General features: G+C 37.4%; 1 protein-coding gene across 1 annotated transcript in view; it reads left to right on the plus strand.

The window, feature by feature from the left end:
• Positions 1-329: 329 nt before the first annotated feature.
• Positions 330-23691, plus strand: part of LOC115215802 (two pore potassium channel protein sup-9-like) — a 254888-nt gene continuing 231526 nt past the window's right edge. Inside the window, exon 1 of the mRNA XM_029785104.2 lies at positions 330-1105. Coding sequence (XP_029640964.1) covers positions 823-1105 — 283 coding nt within the window. The 5' untranslated portion in view covers positions 330-822. The remainder of the gene's footprint in view (positions 1106-23691) is intronic.

A 23691-nucleotide genomic window follows, 5' to 3' on the forward strand; every position in this document is an offset into this window, starting at 1 on the left:
ATATCATATATATATATATATATATCATATATATATTTTTTTCTGTTCTACTTCTTTTGTTTCACGCACGTATGTTAAACATAAATATTTATGTTCATAGATATAAGGATACATACCAAGTATATATAGATTAGTGCGCGAAAATATATATAAATACGCATACATATTTATTCAGAAATGCATGTGATAATATATATAATTTGTTATTTCACCTTAATTCTGCTGTGAAAAAAATAATTTACAAAAAAATCATGCATATATATCGATAATTTATATACGTTCTATATATATATATATATATATATAATATATATATATATATAATATATATATATATACACATATATATATATATGTTAACACCAATATAGAGAGAGAAAAATCCAGTATACAAAGCAAGTGCTAAAACTAAAGAAGGTTATATTATAAAGGAAAACTTAAAACTAAGTGATTTTTAAATCCAAAACGCAAATATCCATTCTAAAATTCGACTCTCAAATCCGCAACAGTGATGATCCAAGATAGAGGGAAAATTCCTGGATACAATCCTTAAATCACAGAAAGCAATCCTGAAAACTCCCAAACAGTATTTGAAAAATCGGAAGCAAGGTAAAATATCAAAAAGTAATTATCATCAATAAGAGTTAAACCAAACCAAACGAAACCCGACACAAAGTGAACTCTGTTTTCACAAAATCCCTCCAATACACAGGTATATACCCATTAAACACATACACACGTCAACTCCATCACTTCCTTTGAGGAAAGAAAAAGAAAAAAGCTACACAAAAGCTGAAATCAAACCAGTACCAATGTTAGGCCATGAAGAAACAGAACGTACGGACTTTGTCGCTAATAGTTTGCACCTTCACATATCTCTTGGTCGGTGCTGCAGTCTTCGATGCGTTGGAATCTGAATATGAGAATGAGATGAAACGCAAACTTCAGAGCGAAGAGTCCAGGCTGCTACACAAATACAATATCTCATCGGAGGATTTCCGCGTTCTTACTCGGAACGTTATTAAATCTGTACCATTAAAGGCAGGTATACAGTGGAAGTTTGCTGGAGCATTTTACTTTGCTACCACTGTCATCACAACGATAGGTAAGTCGGATTTTTAGTCCTTGCATTTTCTTTGATTCATTTTTTGTTGTTATTGTTTGTTTGTTTGTTAGTTTGTTTGTTATGTGACTAGGAGGAATAACCAGCAACTATAAAACTTTGCACGATCTCAGAAACTTGTTGTTGGTGCTGCTGATGGATCCAGGAAACATGGGACATTGCAGCCGAAAGTTGAGCGTCAAGATATCCAGTTGATCCGAGACTTGGACTGAACACTTGCAACTGAGTGGACTCCACTCACATAACAGGAGAAAATATCTATTCTGACGAAGAAGATATATATATATATATATATATATATTATATATATATATATTATATATATATATATATATATAAGGTTAATCCAAACGGGAAAACAGAAAAAACAACAACACGTGGAACAATTACAGTATTATTATTATTATTAGGCGCTCATATATATATATATATGTATTTATTTATGTATGTATATATATGTATATATATATATGTGTGTATATATATATATATATATAATATATATATATATATATTATATATATATATAAAGCTACTATGTCCATTATCTCAGCTTTCTGCATTCTCCCTAAACCAAGCTGTTGAGTAAAGTTCATAATAAAGTTGATACTTAATTTGAGGTTTCCAATTTAGATAAACATTTGTTGAATTGCACCATTCAAACAACTTTGTCGGACAGTCGCCAAAACGAAAATGGCGGCTCAACCACCCTTTAATTACATTCAACCATCTTAAAAAGATGACACAACATATCAGGGGTGGACTGAGCCGTCGGTCAATCTGAGGGGCCTGCACTCTACAGTTATACCCGAGGGCCCTTAATACTCTTAGTTCGCCTCTGCAACACATTGTACTGTAGTCCTAGGTATACTACATCTTAAGTACAAGATGAGATGGTCAACGTTGCAACACCCTTGATTATAGTTCTGTTCAGTCAGATCTGACACGGTTCTAAATAACGAAACCACCACAGGAACATCTTACTTTGTCGCTCGACCAGCAAAACACGAGTCAAATTTCCCTTGAATCACTCCCGACCATCTTTTATGAAATGATGTATTGTATATCTAGAACTACTTTATGTATGGATAAAATACAGATGGTCAGTTATGCAAATTTTTTCTTGATCATAGGTCTATCGTATCAAGGATGTCTTGGGACACAAACATCAACCACAACAGTTGTCATTTGGAGTTAGAATTAGGATACGGGTTTAGAATTTAAAATGTAGGTTTATGTGGAGTTAAAGCCATTGGGATAAGTATTGAGGGAACAGTATTTGTTTCAAAACAAATTGTATTTACAGACTTATCTGTTGAGCAGTCGCAACACAGTCGAGTAGTTAAGGCGTTCAGTCTTGAAATTATGATGTCTTTATTGTCGGTCATTCTACATGTTTATCTTCTACCCCAGCCTCGAATTGATCAAATCCATAACCAGCCTTATCACACTGCTTCTACCTGGGGAGTTCATTAGGGTGTGTGTGTCTGTGGAATACTCAGACACACAATTATTCACTAAGTAATAAATTCATTTAACCAAACAACTGGGATGTTCATCCGTCGATACCAACGGAGGACCCTTTTATATATATATATATATATTATCTTGTCTATACAACAACATGCAATGTTGTTTATGTGACTCAAAAAAGAAATGAGTGTATGGACACAGAAACACACACACATACACATGCGCGCACACACACTCACACCATATATACATATATATATATATATATATATATATAATATATATATATATATATATATATAATGGATGTGTATTTACATATTTTTGTCTTGCACCTTAGCCCTTAGACGAACCCTGATTGGGCAAAGATATCCCAATCCCAGCCATGACCACCCAACTTCATCTTGGGTGAATATCTTATTCAACATATCTTCCCTTTCTAAAAAGAACGGTAGGGTGCGATTTGAAAGTTTTGGCTGCTGTTTCTAGCATATCAATCGATCACGTGTGAGAATTCTTCATTTGGCTCGTGTTAGCTAAGATGTATATATTCAATGTCTGGATGTATGATTATATTATTGTGTATGCATGCATTTGTGTGTATGTATTCGTATATAAAAACGTATGATAAGTCTCAGTAGGAGGGTGCAACCCATAGCTTTTTCTTAGCCTCATGTTCCATAGGATTGAAACGACAACTAAATAAATTTGATTTGAGTAATGTTTAAATTGAACTTTTTTATGTTTCTGTATATTTTTTTTTTGTTCTCCAAACGGTTTCAGTCATTGGACTGAGGCCATGCTGGAGCACTCTCCCTAACGGTTTTGTTGATTATATCGCCTCTTCCTCTGTTTTGTGTACATATTAGCTTGGAACCTATTTTATTGATCTCTACATATCAAACTGCTAAGTTATGTTTTTGTCATCAAGGCATGCAGTTAAAGACACCGGTGAACATTGATAAACGTAAATATAGACACACACGTGTGTATATATATATATATGTATATATGCATGTACATATGTGTAAACATAAGTATGTATGTATATATTATATATATATATAATATATATATATATATATATGTACATATGTGTATACATAAGTATGCATGTATATGTATATGTGTATTTGTATACATGTGTATATGTATACATATGTGAATGTATACATATATATGTATGTATATATGTATGTGTATGTATATATGCATGTATGTGTATATATATATACGTATACATATATTTCTGTGAATGCCTATATATATTTGTGTGTGTGTGTGTGGTGTATGCGTGCGTGCACCTGCGCAATAATCATTTCAATGTCCAGAGTATATGAGAGGCAGATTCAGCGGGGTAGATCAGTCCAGGGCCCAGACCACAACACCGAGGGGAGGGAGAAAAGGGAGGGGCTGTGAATACTTGACAAGTCTCTCCTTGAAATACCATTTCAGGTCCCTTGAATTTCCTTAAGACATGCCTGTCCAAGAAATCTGAAACCAGTCTGGTTCTGGTATACATAATTTCTCCCAGAGGCCCTGTTTGCTACAGCTAGAGGCCTTTTGTCCAAGATACTGTGCTGTAGGGTTGCACCCAGAATGGGCATATTTGCAAAGGAAATTTAACAACACAGATCTCTCTCACTCTCTCTCTCTCTCTCTCTCTCTCTCTCTCTCTCTCTCTCTCTCACTCTCTCTCTCTCTCACACACAAACAGACTCATGCATGCACATATATGGCTGTGTACTTAAGAAGTTTGCTTCTTATCCACTTTGTTTCAGGTTCCGACTCACTGAGTGGCACCTTGAGTAAGTGGTTTCTATACATAATCTTAGGCTGACCAAAGCCTTATGAATAGATTTGGTATATAGAAACTGAGAGAAGTTCATCATACATATCATATCATATGGACAACAGACATTAAATGATGATGATTATAATGATATATATATATATGTATATATATATATGGGTGCATGTAGTTGTGTCCCTTTGTCTTGGCATCCCATAATAGATGTAAACAAGTATCCCTGTCATATAGGCTGTGTCATTTCCAATCTTCTTTTCTTGGCAATGGAGAAATATTACTTTGCTAGCAAACAAGTAAGGGTTGGTGACAAGAAGGATCTTGTCACAGAAAATCTTGTCACACCTCAATGAACTCCATCTGACCCATGCAAATATGGAAAACTGGATGTCAAAAATAATGATGATGAGGTTGTGACATTTAGCTTCTTTGTTTTGTTCTTATGTTTTTTGTTTTTTTTTCATACCCTACCATAGAAATATTCAATAAATACGTATGTTATAAATATGAGTGAAGAGACTTATTTTTCACATCTGAAGGCTTTGTGCAATCAACTTTACAGTCAACTGTTATGCATCAGTGAATCTATGATTATTTTAGATTTACTCATGTGTAACAATTGACTATAAAGTCACTTGCAAAAAATCTGTAGGTATAATGAAATCTGTTTTCTCACATACCATTACCTAGATATCACATACACACACAGTTAAGCAGTAAAGGCAGTGCTCCAGCATGACCACAGTCAAATGACTGAAACAAAAAAAATCATCATCATTGTTTTAATGATCACTTTTCCATGTTTGCATGGGTTAGATGTAATGTGCTGAGAAAAAATTTCTATGGCCAGATACCCTATTTGTCACCTACCATCACTGATTTCCAAGCAAGGAAATTCTTCCCTATGGTCAGACATGTTTTCATGGAAGATTGGAAGTAAATGACATAACTTTTATGGTGGTTACATTCATTTATAACTATTGCATCATGCCAATGAAAGAAGGCATACAAACACACACATGTATGTATATATATATATATATATATGGCTCCTATGCCAGTGGCATGTAAAAAGCACCATTCGAGCATGGGTCATTGTCAGTGCCACCTGACTAGCTCCCATGCCGGTGGCATGTAAAGAGCACCATTGAAGTGTGATCAATACCTGACTGGCCCTCATGCCAATGGTACATATGAAGCACCTACTACACTCTTGGAGTGGTTGACATTAGGAAGGGCATCCAGCTGTAGAAACCTTGCCAGATCAGATTGGGGCCTGGTGCAGCCTTCTGGCTTGCCAGTCTCCAGTCAAACTGTCCAACCCATGCCAGTATGGAAAGTGAATGTTAAACAATGATGATGATGATGATATATAAAAGTTAAATTTAGAATTAAAGAATTAAGGTTTAGAAAGTAGGCATTAAATGCAGTATCCAAACCTTGTTTCAGGTTATGTCCCAGACAGTGTGCCTGCAGGGCACATTCACCATTTATGGCTACCAGGCATCATCAGTGATACTGTGCATTTGTCGGTGGATCTACATTTGGAATTCTGAGGTGCACATAGAGTATATTTTAAATCATTAATATGGGAGATGGAGTGTAACTTGAAGCATTTATTAACACAACAATTCATTTTGTTTTCATTCTGCTCCTAAGTGGGCATGAAATGATGTAATAACACAAACCATTCCATGCCCATTAGGGAGCAGTGTAGTATGAAGCCAAAATGATTGTTGTGCTAAAAAATGCTTCTAGCTACACACTATATTCCATATAAATCATTTAAAATATATATATATATATATATATGGCAGACAAAATATGGCTACGCATTTTGCACGCTGGGCAAAATGCGTATCCATATTTCGTCTGCCGTTACGTTCTGCGTTCAAATTCCGCTGAGGTCAACTTTGCCTTTCATCCTTTCGGGGTCGATAAATAAAGTACTGGTTACGCACTGGGGTTGATGTAATCGACTTAATCCCTTTGTCTGTCTTTGTTTCTCCCCTCTATGTTTAGCCCCTTGTGGGCAATAAAGAAATATATATATATATAGAGAGAGAGAGAGAGAAAGAGAGGGAGTGAAATTGTAGAAGAGGTTGAACTAGGAAGACATGGAACAAAGTGATGAGAAAGGATCTTCTGATGCCGGGCCTTAATGAGGAAATGACAAGGGACTGAATGTTGTGGTGATTTGCTGTACTTAAGAAGATATGTCAAGCTGAGTAAAATCATGGTCATCCATACATACAAGCATATCCTTTGCAGGTGCTGGTGCCACATAAAATGCACTCATGCCAGTGCCACAGAGAAGGCACCGAGCACACTCTGTAAAGTGGTTGGCATTAGGAAGGGCGTCCAGCCATAGAAACCCGGCTGGCCAGCTCCTGTCAAACTGTCCAACTCATGCCAGTATAGAAAACAGATGTTGAATGACGATGATGGTGGTGGTGGTGGTGGTGGTGGTGGTGGTATGCTTCTTTCAGTTTTCAGCTACCATATTCACTCATAAGGCCTTGGTTGACCTGGGACTATTGCAGAAAACACTTGCTCAAGGTGCTTCACAATTGAACTGAACTCGAAAGTTTGTTGGTTGATAAGCAAGCTTCATAACCACACTGCCATATCTGTACCTTATACTTGCTCCCATACTTACTGTAATAATTAAAATATTATTAATCATTAGCAAATATTTTTTTTCCCATCACTTAATTATCTCCAGTCAGCTTTTCAATAGTCCCTCCAATAAATATGTTAACACTAATTTAAATAAATGGTGCTCAACAAGCAAAAGCAAGTGACTGATAATTCTGTAGATCAATAACTTCTAGTGAAAGCCTGATCTTTTGACATGATCAACTTTAATTTCCATAAGGTAATATTTTTAAATACATTCATACATTTGTGTGTGTGTGCATGTGTGTGTGTGTGTGTGTGCATGGTTATCTTTTTATCATGCAATATATTACTGATTATAACATAATTTATTAAGAATGTATATGGTCTGTTATTTGTATTAGGTGTGCTTTTTCTGATTTACAGACAACTAACTGATGATGTATTTCTGTGTGTGTGTGGTGTGAACAGCAGTAGCGGAGTGGTTGGTGAGTGTAGTACAAGCCATGTACAAGGATGCTATCAGTAAGGTGAAGGCCAGCAATGAGTATAACAATGAATTTATTGTACAAGCAGGAGTCCACCAAAGATCAGTTCTCAGCCCCGCCCCGCCCCACCTCTTGTTTATCATAGTCCTCCAGGCCATAACAGAGGGATTTAAAACTGGCTGCTCTTGGGAGCTCCTCTATTCAGATGACCTGCTGGTTCCATGTGAAAGCACCTGTGCTGGTATCACATAAAAGAGTCTGTGCCAATGTCATATAACAGCAACCATGCTGGTGGTATGTAAAAGTGCCCTTCCTTGTGCAATATAAAAAGCATTTTGTACACAGTGTGAAGTGGTTGGCATTAGGAAAGGTGTCCAACCATAGAAACCATGCTAGCTAAAGATAAGCCCCTGTATCTCGCTTTCGTTGACATGGAGAAAGCCTTTGACAGGTCCCCCGATCCCTTATCTGGTGGTCCAAGAGGAAACTAGGGATAGATGAATGGTTAGTGGGAGCTGTGCAGGCCATGTACAGGGATGCTGTCAGTAAGGTGAGGGTTGGCAATGAGTACACTGAAGAATTCAGGGTAGAGGTAGGGGTCCACCAAGTTTCAGTCCTCAGCCCCTTCCTATTTGTCATAGTCCTCCAGGCAATAACGGAGGAATTCAAGACAGGATGCCCCTGGGAGCTCCTCTAAGCTGATGACCTTGCTCTAATTGCTGAGTCACTATATGTATGTATGTATATATATGTATGTATGTATTTATATATATATGTATTTATGTAGTTATATATATAAATATGTATGTATGTAGTTATATATATATATGTATGTATTTATATATATATTTATGTATGTATATATTTATATATATATATGTATATGTATGTATGTATTTGTTATATATGATTATATGTAGTATTATAATATGTATATATATAATATTATATATATTTTACATATAGTATGTATGTATTTTTATACATATATAAATATATGTGCATGTGTATGTATATTTATATGTTGATGTTTTGATATATATATGTATGTATTTATATATGTGTATATGTTATCTGTGTATTATATATGTATATATGTGTGCGTGTGTGTATATTTATACATAATCTATATGCATATCTATCTATCTTATCTATCTATATATCATCATCATCAGCATCATCATCATTTAGCGTCAGTTTTCCATGCAAGATGGGTTGGACGGTTCACAACTGGGGTCTGGGGGCCCGAAGGCTGCACCAGGCCAGTCAGATCTGGCAGTGTTTCTACAGCTGGATGCCCTCCTAACGCCAACCACTCCGAGAGTGTAGTGGGTGATTTTATGTGCCACCGATGTGCCAGACGAGGCTGGCGAACGGCCACGCTCGGATGGTTTTTTATGTGCCACCGACACAGGTGCCAGACGAGCTGTCAGACGGCCACGCTCGGATGGTGTTTTTATGTGCCACCGACACAGGTGCCAGATGAGGCTGGCAGGTGCCAGACGAGGCTGGCAGACGGCCACGCTGGATGGTGTTTTTATGTGCCACCGACACAGGTGCCAGATGAGGCTGGCGGACGGCCACGATCGGATGGTGTTTGTTACGTCCCCAAGCACGGAGGCCAGTCTATGCGGTACTGGCTACGGCCACGTTCGGATGATTTTCTTGTGTGCCACCGGCACTGGTACCACAAAGATACAAATTCCATTTATGTTCATCTATTTTGATTGTTTTGATTTGATTTGATTTTCACTTGCCTCAACAGGTCTTCACAAGTGTCACTTGCCTCAACAGGTCTTCACAAGTGTCACAAAGGAAGGTATGCACAGGTGGACTGTCTACTCGTCGCCGGGTCTTCGGATGGTGTCTTTATGTGCCACCGACACAGGTGCCAGATGTGGCTGGCGAACGGCACGATCGGATGGTTTTCTTGTGTGCCACCGGTACTGGAACCACAAAGATACAAATTCCATTGATGTTCATCTATTTTGATTTGGTTTGATTTTCACTTGCCTCAACAGGTCTTCACAAGTGTCACGCGTGTCACACACTTGCCTCAACAGGTCTCCACAAGTGTCACAACATGCCTCTGCCTCAACAGGTCTTCACAAGTGTCACACACTGCCTCTGCCTCAACAGGTCTTCACAGTGTCATAAGGGGAAGGTATGCACAGGTGACTGACTACTCGCCGGGTCTTTGGATGGTGTTTTTATGTGCCACCGACACAGGTGCCAGGTGAGGCTGGCGACATATATTATATATACAATACACACACACACACATATGTATATATACCAAATTTCAGTCCTGTTATTGCTGTATTGGAGAACAAGTGTGTATTTGTGTATGCATGAGTCTATAGTTGTAGGTAAAAAAAATGTCTATCTATGTATTACGTTGTATTAATTAGGTGTATTATCCATAGCAAAGGTGAAATGGTTAATTTTGAGAGGCTAATGATTTTAATTGCACTCAGATAATGAGATCAAATCAGCTGTAAAGCATTTCATTGTATTTCTGAACAAAATACTACATTTTACATTCCGTCAATTGGCTAGATGTTGGTGGAGAGTTTGATGCCACCTGTGATAGAGATTCACTTCATATATGTATAGGCGCAGGAGTGGCTGTGTGGTAAGTAGCTTGTTTACCAACCACATGGTTCCGGGTTCAGTCCCACTGTGCGCCACCTTGGGCAAGTGTCTTCTACTATAGCCTCGGGCCGACCAAAGCCTTGTGAGTGGATTTGGTAGATGGAAACTGAAAGAAGCCCGTCGTATATATGTATATATATATATATATGCGTGTGTGTGTCTGTGTTTGTCGCCCTAGCATTGCTTGACAACCGATGCTGGTGTGTTTATGTCCCCGTTACTTAGCGGTTCGGCAAAAGAGACTGATAGAATAAGTACTGGGCTTACAAAGGAATAAGTCCCGGGGTCAAGTTGCTCGATTAAAGGCGGTTCTCCAGCATGGCTGCGGTCAAATGACTGAAACAAGTAAAAGAGTAAAGATATATTTATTTCGTTTCTTACATTTTTTTTTTTCACATTATAACATCAGAATTAAGGGCATTGATTTAAGACAAACTAGGTTTCATGTTTATGTTATGATTTATGAAAAACTTCAAGGATTTAAGAGAACTTATATCTCAAGTTTTTTATAATAATGTTTCTAGAATATTCTATGCATGTGGAGATAAAGGGGATGTTTCAATATAGTTCATACAGTTGACATTCAGTTTGCAGTGTTGTTGGTTTATATAACCAAGTAAGTATGTGTGACGGCTGCAATTGTTAGTGTGTGCTAGCATCTGTAATAGTGTTACCAGGTGTGTACATATCTACCATTTATAATGTAAATATGAGCATGTATGTATGTGTGTTGATATACACCTACATACATACATATATATACGCATAATGATATATATATATATATATATATCACCGTGATCACCGTGACTGACCAGGCTATCAGGTGTTGCTACACATCGCTGATCACAATGTGCTTCGCATTGTTTTAGTCTTCAAATGACGCCATGCCGCTGGCTAAGCGAGCAGGCCAACAGAAGAAAGAGTGAGAGAAAGTTGTGGCAAAAGAGTACAGCAGGGATCGCCACCACCCCCTGCCGGAGCCACATGGAGCTTTAGGTGTTTTCGCTCAATAAACACTCACAAACTTGGAAGACATATATATATACTAGCAGTATCGCCCGGCGTTGCTCGGGTTTGTAAGGGAAATAACTATGTAAGCATTTTTAGAGAGTTATAGCCAAAAAATAGCAAAAAATGCATTAAAAATGGAAAAAATATGATGGTAAATTTTTTTTTAAATCGTTGACTCATCGTAGACATTTTTAGAGAGTTACTTCCCTTATATAATAGCGAAAAAATGCATTAAAATGGAAAAAAAACGATGGTAAATTTTTTTTTAATCATAGACTCATGTAGACGCTTTCTTAGCCATTTCTGTTTTGGTGTCTTCAAGCCATGAAGTCGTTGTTCTAAAAGAACACTGGTCTCCTTGACAACGCATTACGACGTGATTTCCTTACACTCCCTTCCCCACAGGTGCAGGTGTGAGCGTGGACGCCAACTCCGCCGCCAGCGACACACGAAAAATTATGCATTAAAATGGAATAAAAAATGATGTTAAATTATTTTTAAAATCGTAGACTCATCGTAGACACGCGCTAATATTCAGACGGGCTCGATATGAATCACGACTATAAGCTACCCGAATTTGGTTAAACTGTACCGCAAAATGTGGGAGTAGTTAGGAATCTAAATCGAAGGGGACAGACACTCACACAACTACAGTTTTATATATATAGATATACATAGCGCAGTAGTGGTGAGATATGACAGCAAAGAAAAGCATACATTCACTCTCTGCATGCAATTAGACTCGGAAAGTTCGTGAGGAACCCATTGACCCAATTTGCTGACTTTTCCGATAGCACACAGGTGTCAATGAATGGTTGAATGACCAAATCCAAGCTTCTCTGCTAGTTCCTCAACAGTTACGATGATATTTGTTCCACCAGGGTTTTCAGGATGTCCTTGTCGACTTCTACAGATCTTTCAGGATGAGGCTCGTCTTCTAGGCTGTAGTTTATGGCTCGGGATTTCTGGAACCACCATTGACACTGCCTTACGCTTATTGTCCAATCCCCATATACTGCATTAATATTTCTTGTACTTTGCACACATTTATATTCTGTTATTCTTTTATATGTTTCAGCCTTGAGGTTGTGGCCATGCTGGATCATGTGTGTGTGTGTGTGTGTGTGTGTGTGTGTGTGTGTCTATCTGTCTGTCTGTATGTATGTATATATGTATATGTATGTGTGTGAACAATAATATTTTCAACAGATGTGTTGCAAATGTATCTGATTGTTCTCAAGCTTCAATACTGTGTGTGTGTGTATGTGTGTGTGTGTATGTATGTATGTATATGTATGTATGTATGTATATGTATGTATGTATGTGTGTATGTATGTATGTGTGTGTGTATGTATGTGTGTGTGTATGTGTGTGTATGTATGTATGTATGTATGTATGTATGCATGTATGAGTGTATGTTTACTTTATTACTAATTACTCTCTTCCAAGAACATTTTCACTCACTCTTAGCTCTTAGCTTCCCATACATTTTACTCATGTATCTATCAGCGTCATAGACAGAATACTTTCACTTTAGTCTTCCTCAAATCAGTCTGTCGCTATTTACTTTCATTTTATTCGTTGCCCACTGTGTGTGTGCGTTTGCATGTGGTGTAAACCAGACTAAGAAAAGCCTTTGACACACACACCAGAATGTGAGTTTTCTGTAAATTTTGCTTAATTGGAGTTTAAATTTTAAAAACTGGACCTGGCATGACGTGATGCATTGTACTCTCAAAAATGCTAGGTAAATTGTAATTGAAGAAATCCTATATTGTAGATTTGTATAACTCCCAAAGGGAGGCAGATAAAATCTGCCTTTTATAATAAGAGATATATATATATATATATATATATATGCTAGCATGGAAAACGGACGCTAAACGATGATGATGATGATGATGATTGTACTCACATACACAAACACAAACACACACACACACACACACACACACACACACCAAGATGGTGCCCCAGCATGGCACAGTCTAAATATTGAAACAATTAAAAGATGAAACATCATTGTTTTAACATCCACTTTTCTATGCTTGCAATGGATCAGATGAAATTCATTGATGCAGGTTTTCCCCAATTGGCCTCCTTCCTTGTTGCTAAACCATACCTGTTTCCAGGCAAGGTTAATATTTTGACACAAACTTGGAAGACATGCATCTCATACCCAAATCTTCAGTGATAATGGACTGAACTGAACCATAACTAATCTGCACATCCTCTGATAATTCATGGATGGTGATTCAATGATTTCTCCTCACAGCTGCATGCACACCTGCGATATTTTTCTCAGTTCTGCTGGTTACGGATCTCCCAGAATATTTGTCAAAATCGACATTTTTTAAGCCATGTTGGAAACATCTTATCCACTTGTACACTTGTGTACAGCTCATACACTCCTCTCCATACACTTTCTGCAACTTTTCATAGGCCTCTGAACAGGTATCACCATGACCACTTTCTGTCATGGTAAATGCAACAATCATATGCTACACACCTTCCTTCCAAGCACTGCTATAAACAGTGAAAGTAAGCTAGAATGTTAAAACTTAGTGCACATGCACAGCAAAGCTCAAGGTCAATCTGTGCTAAGCGGCTTCACTCTGTATGATTTAGCTTCGTTACTATGGCAACAGTCCGGATACTTATTGATCAGACCTCATATGTAGCTATCTCAGAATACTGAGCGTGCCTATCACTCCTCCCCTATCGCATATTCTTTACTTCTCACTTTGCAAAAAGATTGGCAAGCAAGCAGAGACATGGATTACTAAGGTCCCTTTAATTGTACTGAGTACATGGCTACCTCTGAGGATTACACACCCAATACACTTTGCAAAGTGTAAGGTTGCGTACATCCTTTAGTTATGTTGAGAACATGACAATTTTCTCATGCTGGGTGCTATGAAAAAGCACCCAATACACTCTAAAGTGGTTGGTGTTAGGAAGGACATCCAACCAAGCCAAAAATGAAATACGAGCAAAATGATGTCGCCCAGCCTATCTAGGTAAACAACATGGGCTGAGTCCAACTGTGACAACCTATCCTACCATGCCAGCAAGGAAGTGAATGTAAAACAATTATAGTAGTAGTAGCATCAGCTGTGACAACATGCCTTTATCAATACATGCTTGATATTGCTTTATGAACGTAGTGTTAGAGTTTATTCAGACCAGCTTCCTCCTCAGTAGCTAGGTTGTAGAGAAATGATACTACAAATATAGTACCAAGCTACTAACTCTTAACTTGTGAGTTCAAATCCACTGCAAGTGTTTTCCTATTTATGGGTACAGCACTTCACTCTACATTACTTCAAGTTCATCAGTTCTTCCATACCCAAACCCTCTCTGTTTTAATTGAGTTAATTATCCATCAGCTTAATAAGTTCTTTCTCATATCAGTGTAGTTGTCTCTGTCTCACTTCAGTTATCTCTCTCTCTCACCTCCCTCTCTCTCTCATCCCCCTCTCTCTCTCTTTCCTTCTTTCTCAGTTCAACTAACCCTACTCCAGTTCAATCAGTTTACCCACCATTCAGTTATTTTTATTTCATGTGGTCACTGTATATGTACTACTACTCTATATTTGATGCATCTCAACTCTCCTGGTTCTACTTGAGATACCACAGTAACTATTGTGTACCCTATTATTTGTGCTGAGTGCACAGTTTTATTGATTTCTTGCCTAACATACTTCTCAACAGGTGATCTCCCAGTGTGTTACACCCCTTACAATATATCATGTACTATTGCTGACATGTTGGTTAGTTTTTGCTGTATGGAACCATTGGATAAGAGTGTTTGAGAAAGGGACTTGAATTCATTGCAATGGTAGCAATGGCAATAACTGAATCTCTAGTGGTTTCAATCATGAGAATTCAGTCATCCAATCAAATCCACTCAAACAATTACCTACTCAATGGTATGTGACTGAACATCCTACTGACACATGTACTCTTAAGAATCTGTATGACATAGTGTATGACAAAGCTGTAATTTTTAAATTACTGGTGCAAACCATCTTTTGGGCACAATTTCCATCTTTCTAATTTCATTCACAAATTATGGATTCACCTGAGGTAATGTGAAAATATACTTTGTAGAAATGGTTGTGAAAATGGATGTTGTAGTATTGGTAATAGTAGCCATGGTGTTGGTTGTGGTTTTGGTGGTGGAAGCAATGCTAATAGTTGTTGTGATAGTGGTAGTAGTAACAGTGATGGAAATAGTTGTGATATTGGTGGTAGAAATGGTGGTATTAGTTGAAGGCGCATGGCTCAGTGGTTAGAGCGTCGAGCTTACGATCATGAGGTTGTGAGCTTGAATCCCGGACTGGGATGCGTGTTGTGTTCTTGAGCAAGACACTTTATTTCACGTTGCTCCAGTTCACTCAGCTGTAGAAATGAGTTGCGATGTCACGAGTGCCAAGCTGTATCGGCCTTTGCCTTTCCCTTGGATAACACTGGTGGCGTGGAGAGGGGAGGCCGGTATGCATGGGCGACTGCTGGTCTTCCATAAACAACCATGCCCAGACTTGTGACTAGGAGGGTAACTTTCTAGGTGCAATCCCATGGTCAGTGTCGTGACCGAAGGGGGTCCCGGATCCCGGATGGTACTAATAGTTAGTGGTGGTACCAATAGTTCTAATGGCTGTGGTACCTGTTGAGAAACTGGTATTGGTTGCAGTTATAGCTGTAGCAATGACATTGTTTGACCCTAAGTCAACACTAATCAGGGAAGTCTGTGATCAAAAGCATGGCAACTATACCCATCTCGTGTTACTTCTCCCCACCCCCGCCCCATTTCTGTGACTACATTAGTCAATGTGTTCTTCTTTTCCATCAGACAGAAGAATATGATTTGAAAGAAAGTTGACTGCTATATCTAGCAGATCAAGTGACCATTAGTTTGTTGTCATACTCATAATACGACAGGTGAAAGTGGTGCTGTTAGTGACAGCAGGGTGGTTTTCATGATGATAGTGCCACGAGTTTATTACTAGGGGCACTAGTAATAATAATATAGTGATAGCAGTAGTAGCCACTGCTATTATTTCTATCACTATTACCACTATCTTTACTATTACTATCAGTTCTGGGTGGTAGCAGTAGAAGGAGAGGAGTGGGTAACCCTAAAATATGAATGAACCACCAACAAACGAAGCTCTCAGCCTGATTTTCACTCCCATATGCAGCTCTTTCATCCATATATTTAATTAAAGCCCTTGACAAAAGTCTGAATATCACAGCATTTTGTTATTTCATTTCCTCTCAAAACAGACTGTGAACCTGCTAGAAATAACAGCAACATTCTTCTCGCATAACACTCTGCCATTGTTTTGAAAGGACACAAACTGTACAAAAAGATGGGATAGAGGCAGTCATGGCTGGAATGTCTCTGATCAGGCATCATAGATCTAATTGATTGAGATGGCTTGGGGATGAGCAAAAACACCTGCTGGTTCGCACCTTTACAAGAAATGCACAAAATATAATTGATATAATTATCATATTACTGAAAAGCTGTGTTTCTCTGTGTGTGTGTGTGTGTGCGCGCGCACACAGGCACGTGTGTACATATGTGTGTGCATGTGTCTATATATATAGGTTTGTAAGAGGGTAGGTGTTTTCTATTGTGTAAGTAATAACTGATTTTGCAAGTTTTATGTCCAGTGTTTATTGATGAATGAAATTATAATCCTTTTATATACTTTTATTTGTGTGTGTCTGTATATATTGCAAATTAAACTTATATATATATGAATATATATATATGTGTGTGTGTGTGTACATTGTGAGTATGTATGAATGTCTATGTGTGTATATGTATCGCTGTACTAAAAGGGGGATTAAATATTTATATCCAATATATATATACACAGCTATATATACAAAAGATTATCAATCATAAATCTGAACATATATTCTGGTTTATTTATATATATATTAAATACAACCAATGTTACACATTTATGAGCTGGAGGGTATGTAATGGAACACCAAACACACACTCATACAGACGTGCATGCATGTGTGTATGTGTGTGTATATATATATATATATATATATATATATATATATATATATAAATATATCATCATCATCATATATATATATATTGTATATCTTTATCTGATGAATACAAACTAAAGTGATTACTCAATAGTAAGTTAATAGAGTGGAAATGTATTAAAGAGGAGATATTCACAATAAATTATTGATTGAAATGTTTGTCACTGGGCGAGCTAAACTGGATATTGGATTCTATGTTTGTGTGAGTGTTTGTGTGTGTGTGTGTGTGTGTGTGCGCGCGCACACACACGCATGCATAAAAGCATGCTGTGTGCATATATGTTTCTCTATGTATATATAAAGTAACCACTAGAGCCACTTTATTACAAAGCTTCTATGCAACAAGTACTCCTGGGTATTTTTCCCTATTCTTTTAAAACATATGTATCTATATATATATATATATATATATATTGAATGAGGCAGCTATTTGCTACATCAGTAAATGTTTTATTTATTTTTCTCCTATATCAGAGGTAATGAACTCTTGTCTAACCACGTGGCTGGCTACAAATACATGCCAATGGAAAGCCCTGAAAAGATCAAAATGCTCCTGGCATTCTCACTGGCCTCTGAGAGGACAAATTTTCATTTCCTTCTGGTAATTATTGTATTTTAAGTACAGCAAGGCCATAAGAGACGTTATCTCAGGACAAATACTACAGTAAGTGACCAATTGACACAACATATACATTAAGTATGATACATAGATGGATATAGGGTGTGTCAGATTTCTGAGGACCTTTGTATGAATTTAGAAAAGGATGCATAGCTCATCAAAGAAAAACTCTTTTTGAAAGCAAATTGATACAAATAATCATGAATCCACTGTAAACATCAATGATTGTTGCTTCAATATAGGGTTAATATAGGGTAGAAATGCCTGAATCAGATGATCTTTATCAATTTTGGACATATTGCTGGTTATGGGTGGACTTGAGAGATTGTGTGGTGTTATGGGGGTGTTTGACCTCCCTCTCAGCTATGCCCTACATATAATAGTCCAATGGATTGAGGTCTGGTGAGCTAGGAGGTCGTATGTCTGAGAGAATATGATAATGGAGATTGGCACGCATCCATGCTTGGGTTGTCCCAGCCTTATGACACAGTGCAGGGTATTGTTGGAAGACATGGTTTTCTGTTGTATATGCTGTCTATTCAGAGCCTCACAACTTTCTCCATCTCCATCAGTACTCATTACTCCCAGAATCATAACAGTTGGTGGTAACTTAGTATGCATGACCATTGGAATCTTATTTGGATCTCTGTATAACCATCTGTCATTCCGTCAGTTTACCTTTTGGCCTTGATTGAAGTTTTTCTCATTAGAGAAAAACCAAAGCAGTCCAGCCTCTTGGTGTTTTAACTTGTTTAGCAGGTACTTTGCATGGATCAAGTGATTCTCTGTTGTTACATCTACCATAAACTGTTCCCTCTACATCACATACAACTTGTACTGGATGTCCTCATGCACAACTCTTCTGATGGTGCATTCTGAAACCTTAAGGTCCTTTGCAGTGGCTCTGATTGACTTTCCAGGCTTTATATTGATTATTTGTTGAACTTTTTGTACAAAGTTGTGTGTTCTGATGGCATTAGGACTCTGTGCATGCATTTTGTGTTTAGCTGCTGATGTTGAATTTCCTTCAGGAGCTTCTAGCTTCTTTCGAACTTTGACAGTGAAGGATTGGGAAACTTTCAAGAAGTGAGCTAGCTCTGTGTCACTATGTAACACTTTTAAGACAACGATTACAGCATGCTCTTTCATTTGCTGAGTTAACCTGATGTCTGACATTATTTATCTGAAAAGTAAGGTAAGAAAAAATAAATTAGAAGAAAGTTAGAGCTCTTCAAAGAGGCATCTTCAAAGTGACATGCCCTGTGTGTGTATGTGTGTTATAGTCAAAGGAAACAGAGTAGTACCTACGAACTGTTTAAAGGCCTCTGATACCAATGGGAAGAAGTTATGCTCATACCAGGGACCTAAACCAAATGCTTGCAGTAAAGTGGACTCCACTAAAATCCTTGTGGATCAAAATCTACTGTTAAACCAGGCCACAGACTACCATCCTTGAATAAAAACAGTCACACAGACTGGTTTCTACACATATTCTACACAGTCTGCCAAGTCCTACTTACAAGGCTGTTTTTGACTCGAGACTATGATAGAAGACATTTGCTGCATTTGCTGTGTAGTGATATTGAACCTGAAACCATGGGGAGTAAACATCTTAACCACATGATCATACCTGCAACCATACACTGATACATATATGAACACATATATTAGCACATACATTCATATACTTACTCACAAACTATTTACGTACACATGTGGTAGGATCTCACAAATTTAATAAAGTATGTTGACAAGCTTCAAATTATTCATGCAATGAATAGATAAAAACTTCCTTTGTGAGATGTCTAAAAATATCTTTAAAACAAGACGAGAGAGACAAATCCAATAAAATTTACTGTAATTTTGGAAAATATAAAAAACGCAGTAAGGGAATAGGTTAAGTCTTTAGGCCAACTGGTAAAGGTAACAAACATATTTCAGTCTTATTTAAACCACCTCAGCAAACATACTTTGTTGATAATATTTATCGTTGTACATTCATTTTAGGGGTCTTGCAAGTTACTTGATGATATCACTACTGCTGGTGCTATATAAAAAGCACCCAGTGCGCTCTGTAAAGTGATCAATGTTAGGAAGGGCATCCAGCTGTAGAAGCCATGCCAAAACAGACAGGAGATCTTGGTACAGTCTTCTCTCTGCACATGTGTATGAGTGTGTGTGTGGTGTGTGTGTGTGTGTGTGTGTGTGTGTGTGCTTGTGCAATGGTGTGTGCAATAAATTGTCAGTCACACACCCATATGTGTGCCATGCCCGCAGTAGTGTTTGTGTAGCAGTATTGATGGAATTAATGATGGTTATGAGTGTGTGTGAGTGTGAGTGTCTACCTGTACATACAAATATACATGGTAATAGTGATGAGTACAATGGAGATGGTTGTAGAAGCTGGAGTATTAACGATGATTATAGTGTTAGTGATGATAATGATGTTGGTGATTATAGTGCCAGAAGTGGTGTTGTTGTTGTTGTTGTTGGTGGTGGTGGTGGTGGTGGTGGTGATGATAATCTCACCTGTCTGTAGATAAAAAGAAAAATAACCAGCTGATAGCTTTGTGACATGGTTGGTAGTTGTAGTGGCTATAATGGTGCTAATTATAGTGGTGATGATGATGATGATGGTGGTGGTGGTGGTGGTGGTGGTGGTGGTGGTGGTTCAGAGATTTGTGGTTGGTTTGAGTGCACTCGAGTCTATGGAGAGAACACTGGAGGTGAATGTGTACTGAAGAGAAAGGTATTAATGGTATGGATTAAAACTGTCCCTACCACCACTCCATCGTCAATACCTCCTGTTGTTAATGTTAATGTGTTTGTAGTGGTTATATTGTTGTTGTAAAGAAATTTGTGGTAGTGGTGGTGGTCACAGTATGGAAAAAAACCATCGTGGACAATAGTATTTGTTGTTATTTAACTTTAGCCTTCCAGCTGTGACCATTTATGCTATTTTGAAGCAATATCCAATCTATCCATCCTTGTTGTTATTTGTTAATACTTGATCAGTCCTCATCCTATGATCAAAGATATTCTTCCCATGACTACCCTGCTTGATTTTTTACACAGTATATCTAGGATTATATTATACTATGTGCCCTTTCCTTTTTTTCAAAATGGTAGGGACTTTTTGTATTTTCCAGTTATAGAATATTCCAGATTACATTTTCTAGTGTTCATTTTTTTAAGACAGTTAGTTAAGGTTTGAGAGAGATTTTGCTGTTATTTCTAGCAGATTAAATGACTCTGTGGTGGTTTCCTCTCTGTTCTTTGTTGATGGTAGTAAATGTTAAATATGTTTCTAAACCCATTAAGTAGCTGGAGCTAACTTTCTGTTTTAATAGCACTGAGTAAATGAAGTTGGAATATTCTCTTGAACAGGACACCAGTCTGTCTTGATTAAATGTCCTGATACCTACTGCCAACAGCTGATTAACCCTTTTGATACCAGCCTGACTGAAACCATCTCTGGCCCTGTAGTACAAATGTCTTGTTTTCAAAAGTTCTGAATTAAAATCTTCTACCAAACCTTGGTCACAACTTATGTTCCTAACACTAGCTTAATGATAACTAAGTTGCTTTGCTAAATTCTTTGTTATATTTTAAATTAATCAAAAGAAACACAGAGCATCTCAACAGAAATATAGTAACATGAAGGGTTAAGCTGTGCCACATAAACATAGCTACTGCTGCTGCTGTTGCTGCTGCTGTTGCTGCTGCTGTTATTGATGATAGTGGTAGTGGTGATGTCAACAACAGCATTTTGCCTCAAGACAGCTCTGATTGAGCTGACCTTGTAAATAGGAACAAGCTCTGATGGGGCAAATTAAGATCAAGGGCATGTCCTTTAAAAACGGTATTGTTTTCATCTGTGGAAGATTTGAAATGTATTAAACAAATATAAAGTGAAATTCCTATAATGTATTTGAGCTCCACAATGTATATGAAGTGTTGCTCTGATATCCAATTTGTCCAATCATCCCACCACTATGAGTAGTGATGTTAATGGGAATTTTGAATCTAGGAGAGCTTTCCAGTTGCGTCCTTAGTTTTGCCTTCATGTTATTGGCTAGATGAATCTAGATCTCATCTCTTGTACTCATGGATAGGACTCTAGTCTGTCGCAGATAACATCTAAAACAATAATTGAAATTATTCCCTATCAGACACCAGCTGATATTTCTCTAGTATCTACTGAATGCCTAATTATCTATTGATAATCTTGAGAAGTTCTTTCCAGAATAATATTTCAGATTATTTAGTGGTTGCTTTTCCTGCCAACAGCTTGATGAGCTTCCAGGTTAAGATTAAGATTAGATATAAGTTTAGATCTAAGATTAGGGTTAGAGTTATTATTAATTATCTTTACACAGAGTTAAGGGTAGAGTTAGAGTTATTGTCATATATTAAGCCAAGTAAGCTAAATAAAGGATTTGCAGACAAAAATATCAAAAGTACCTGCCTGTCGTCTTTTAAGGAAAACTATCCTCAAGACAATCAATTTCTTCTTAATTTTAGTATATTGTGCTTGACTTGATTATAAATAATGACTATCTTTTTTCTTTTACTTGTTTCAGTCATTAGACTGTGGCCATGCTGTGGACCACCTTGAAAAATTTTAGTCAAATAAATAGACCCCAGTACTTTTTTTAAGCCTAGTACTTATTCAGTTGGTTCCTTTTGCCAAACCGTTAAGTTATGGAGATGTAAACACACCAACAATGGTTGTCAAGTGGGATGGGGAACAAACACTGACACAAAGAAACACACACACACACACACACATAGAGAGAGATGTGTGTGTGTGTGTGTGTGACAGAGTTTTTGCAGTTTCCATCTACCAAATCCAGTCATAAGCTTTTGATGCCCGGAGGTTATAGGAGAAGACACCTGCCCTAGTGAAACTGAACCTAGAACACCTACACCTATTGTAGGTATACAGTATTGTAGATACAGACATCATAAAGATATAGTTTTAAAAAAAAGTAAATAGATGGAGGCAAAATAGGCAAAAAGAACTCAAAAGCAAAAATATTCTGAAACATACTATCATCACAGTCATCATTTGATGGCTGTTTTTCTGTGCTGGTATGGATCGGTTGGGTCTCACAATATCTTGCAATTCATCTCAAACCATTGTGCAGATTTCCCCACTATCACTTTTAACAAAGCAATCAGGAGGTGTTCCTCTGTCTGTACACACACACACATGCATACATATATAAATATATTTAAATACACATACATATACATGCTATATTCCATATCTAGGAATATCTACAGCAAGTGGTGTTCTTAACACTAGCAAAAGAGGTTGTGTGGTAGATGAGGCTGAAATCATTCTGTGGAGAAGAAGGTGCTTTCCCCTTGTGAATTTGTTAAAAAGTGGGTGACTATGGCATAAATGGTGAATGGAACTACTCCAAACGTGTTTTGTTGATTGGAGAACAACTGTTGAATGAAGACTTGTGCTTTTGGTGGTCAGGTTAATCACTAACATCTGAGGTTTCTTCATTGGCCCTAAGTGAAGGTTCTGTATTAGAAGAACTGCGTCATACTTGTGTCCACATATTTTGCATATTATGTATACATTTTATCTCCTTTCTACTTCTCCCTCTTTTCTCATCTTTTTATGTAAATCCCCCACACAAATTGTAAACTGTCCTTGTAATGTTGCTCTCATCTGATGTCCCTGTGGCAAATAAAAGAAATTGTTGGTTTTGTTGTTGTTGTTATTATTATGTGACAGAAATGGCTATATTTCTTTAGTTACTTGCCTACTTCACGAATGTAATTATTACCCAGC

This window comes from Octopus sinensis, linkage group LG9 (assembly GCF_006345805.1).
Source record: "Octopus sinensis linkage group LG9, ASM634580v1, whole genome shotgun sequence".
Taxonomy (NCBI): domain Eukaryota; kingdom Metazoa; phylum Mollusca; class Cephalopoda; order Octopoda; family Octopodidae; genus Octopus; species Octopus sinensis.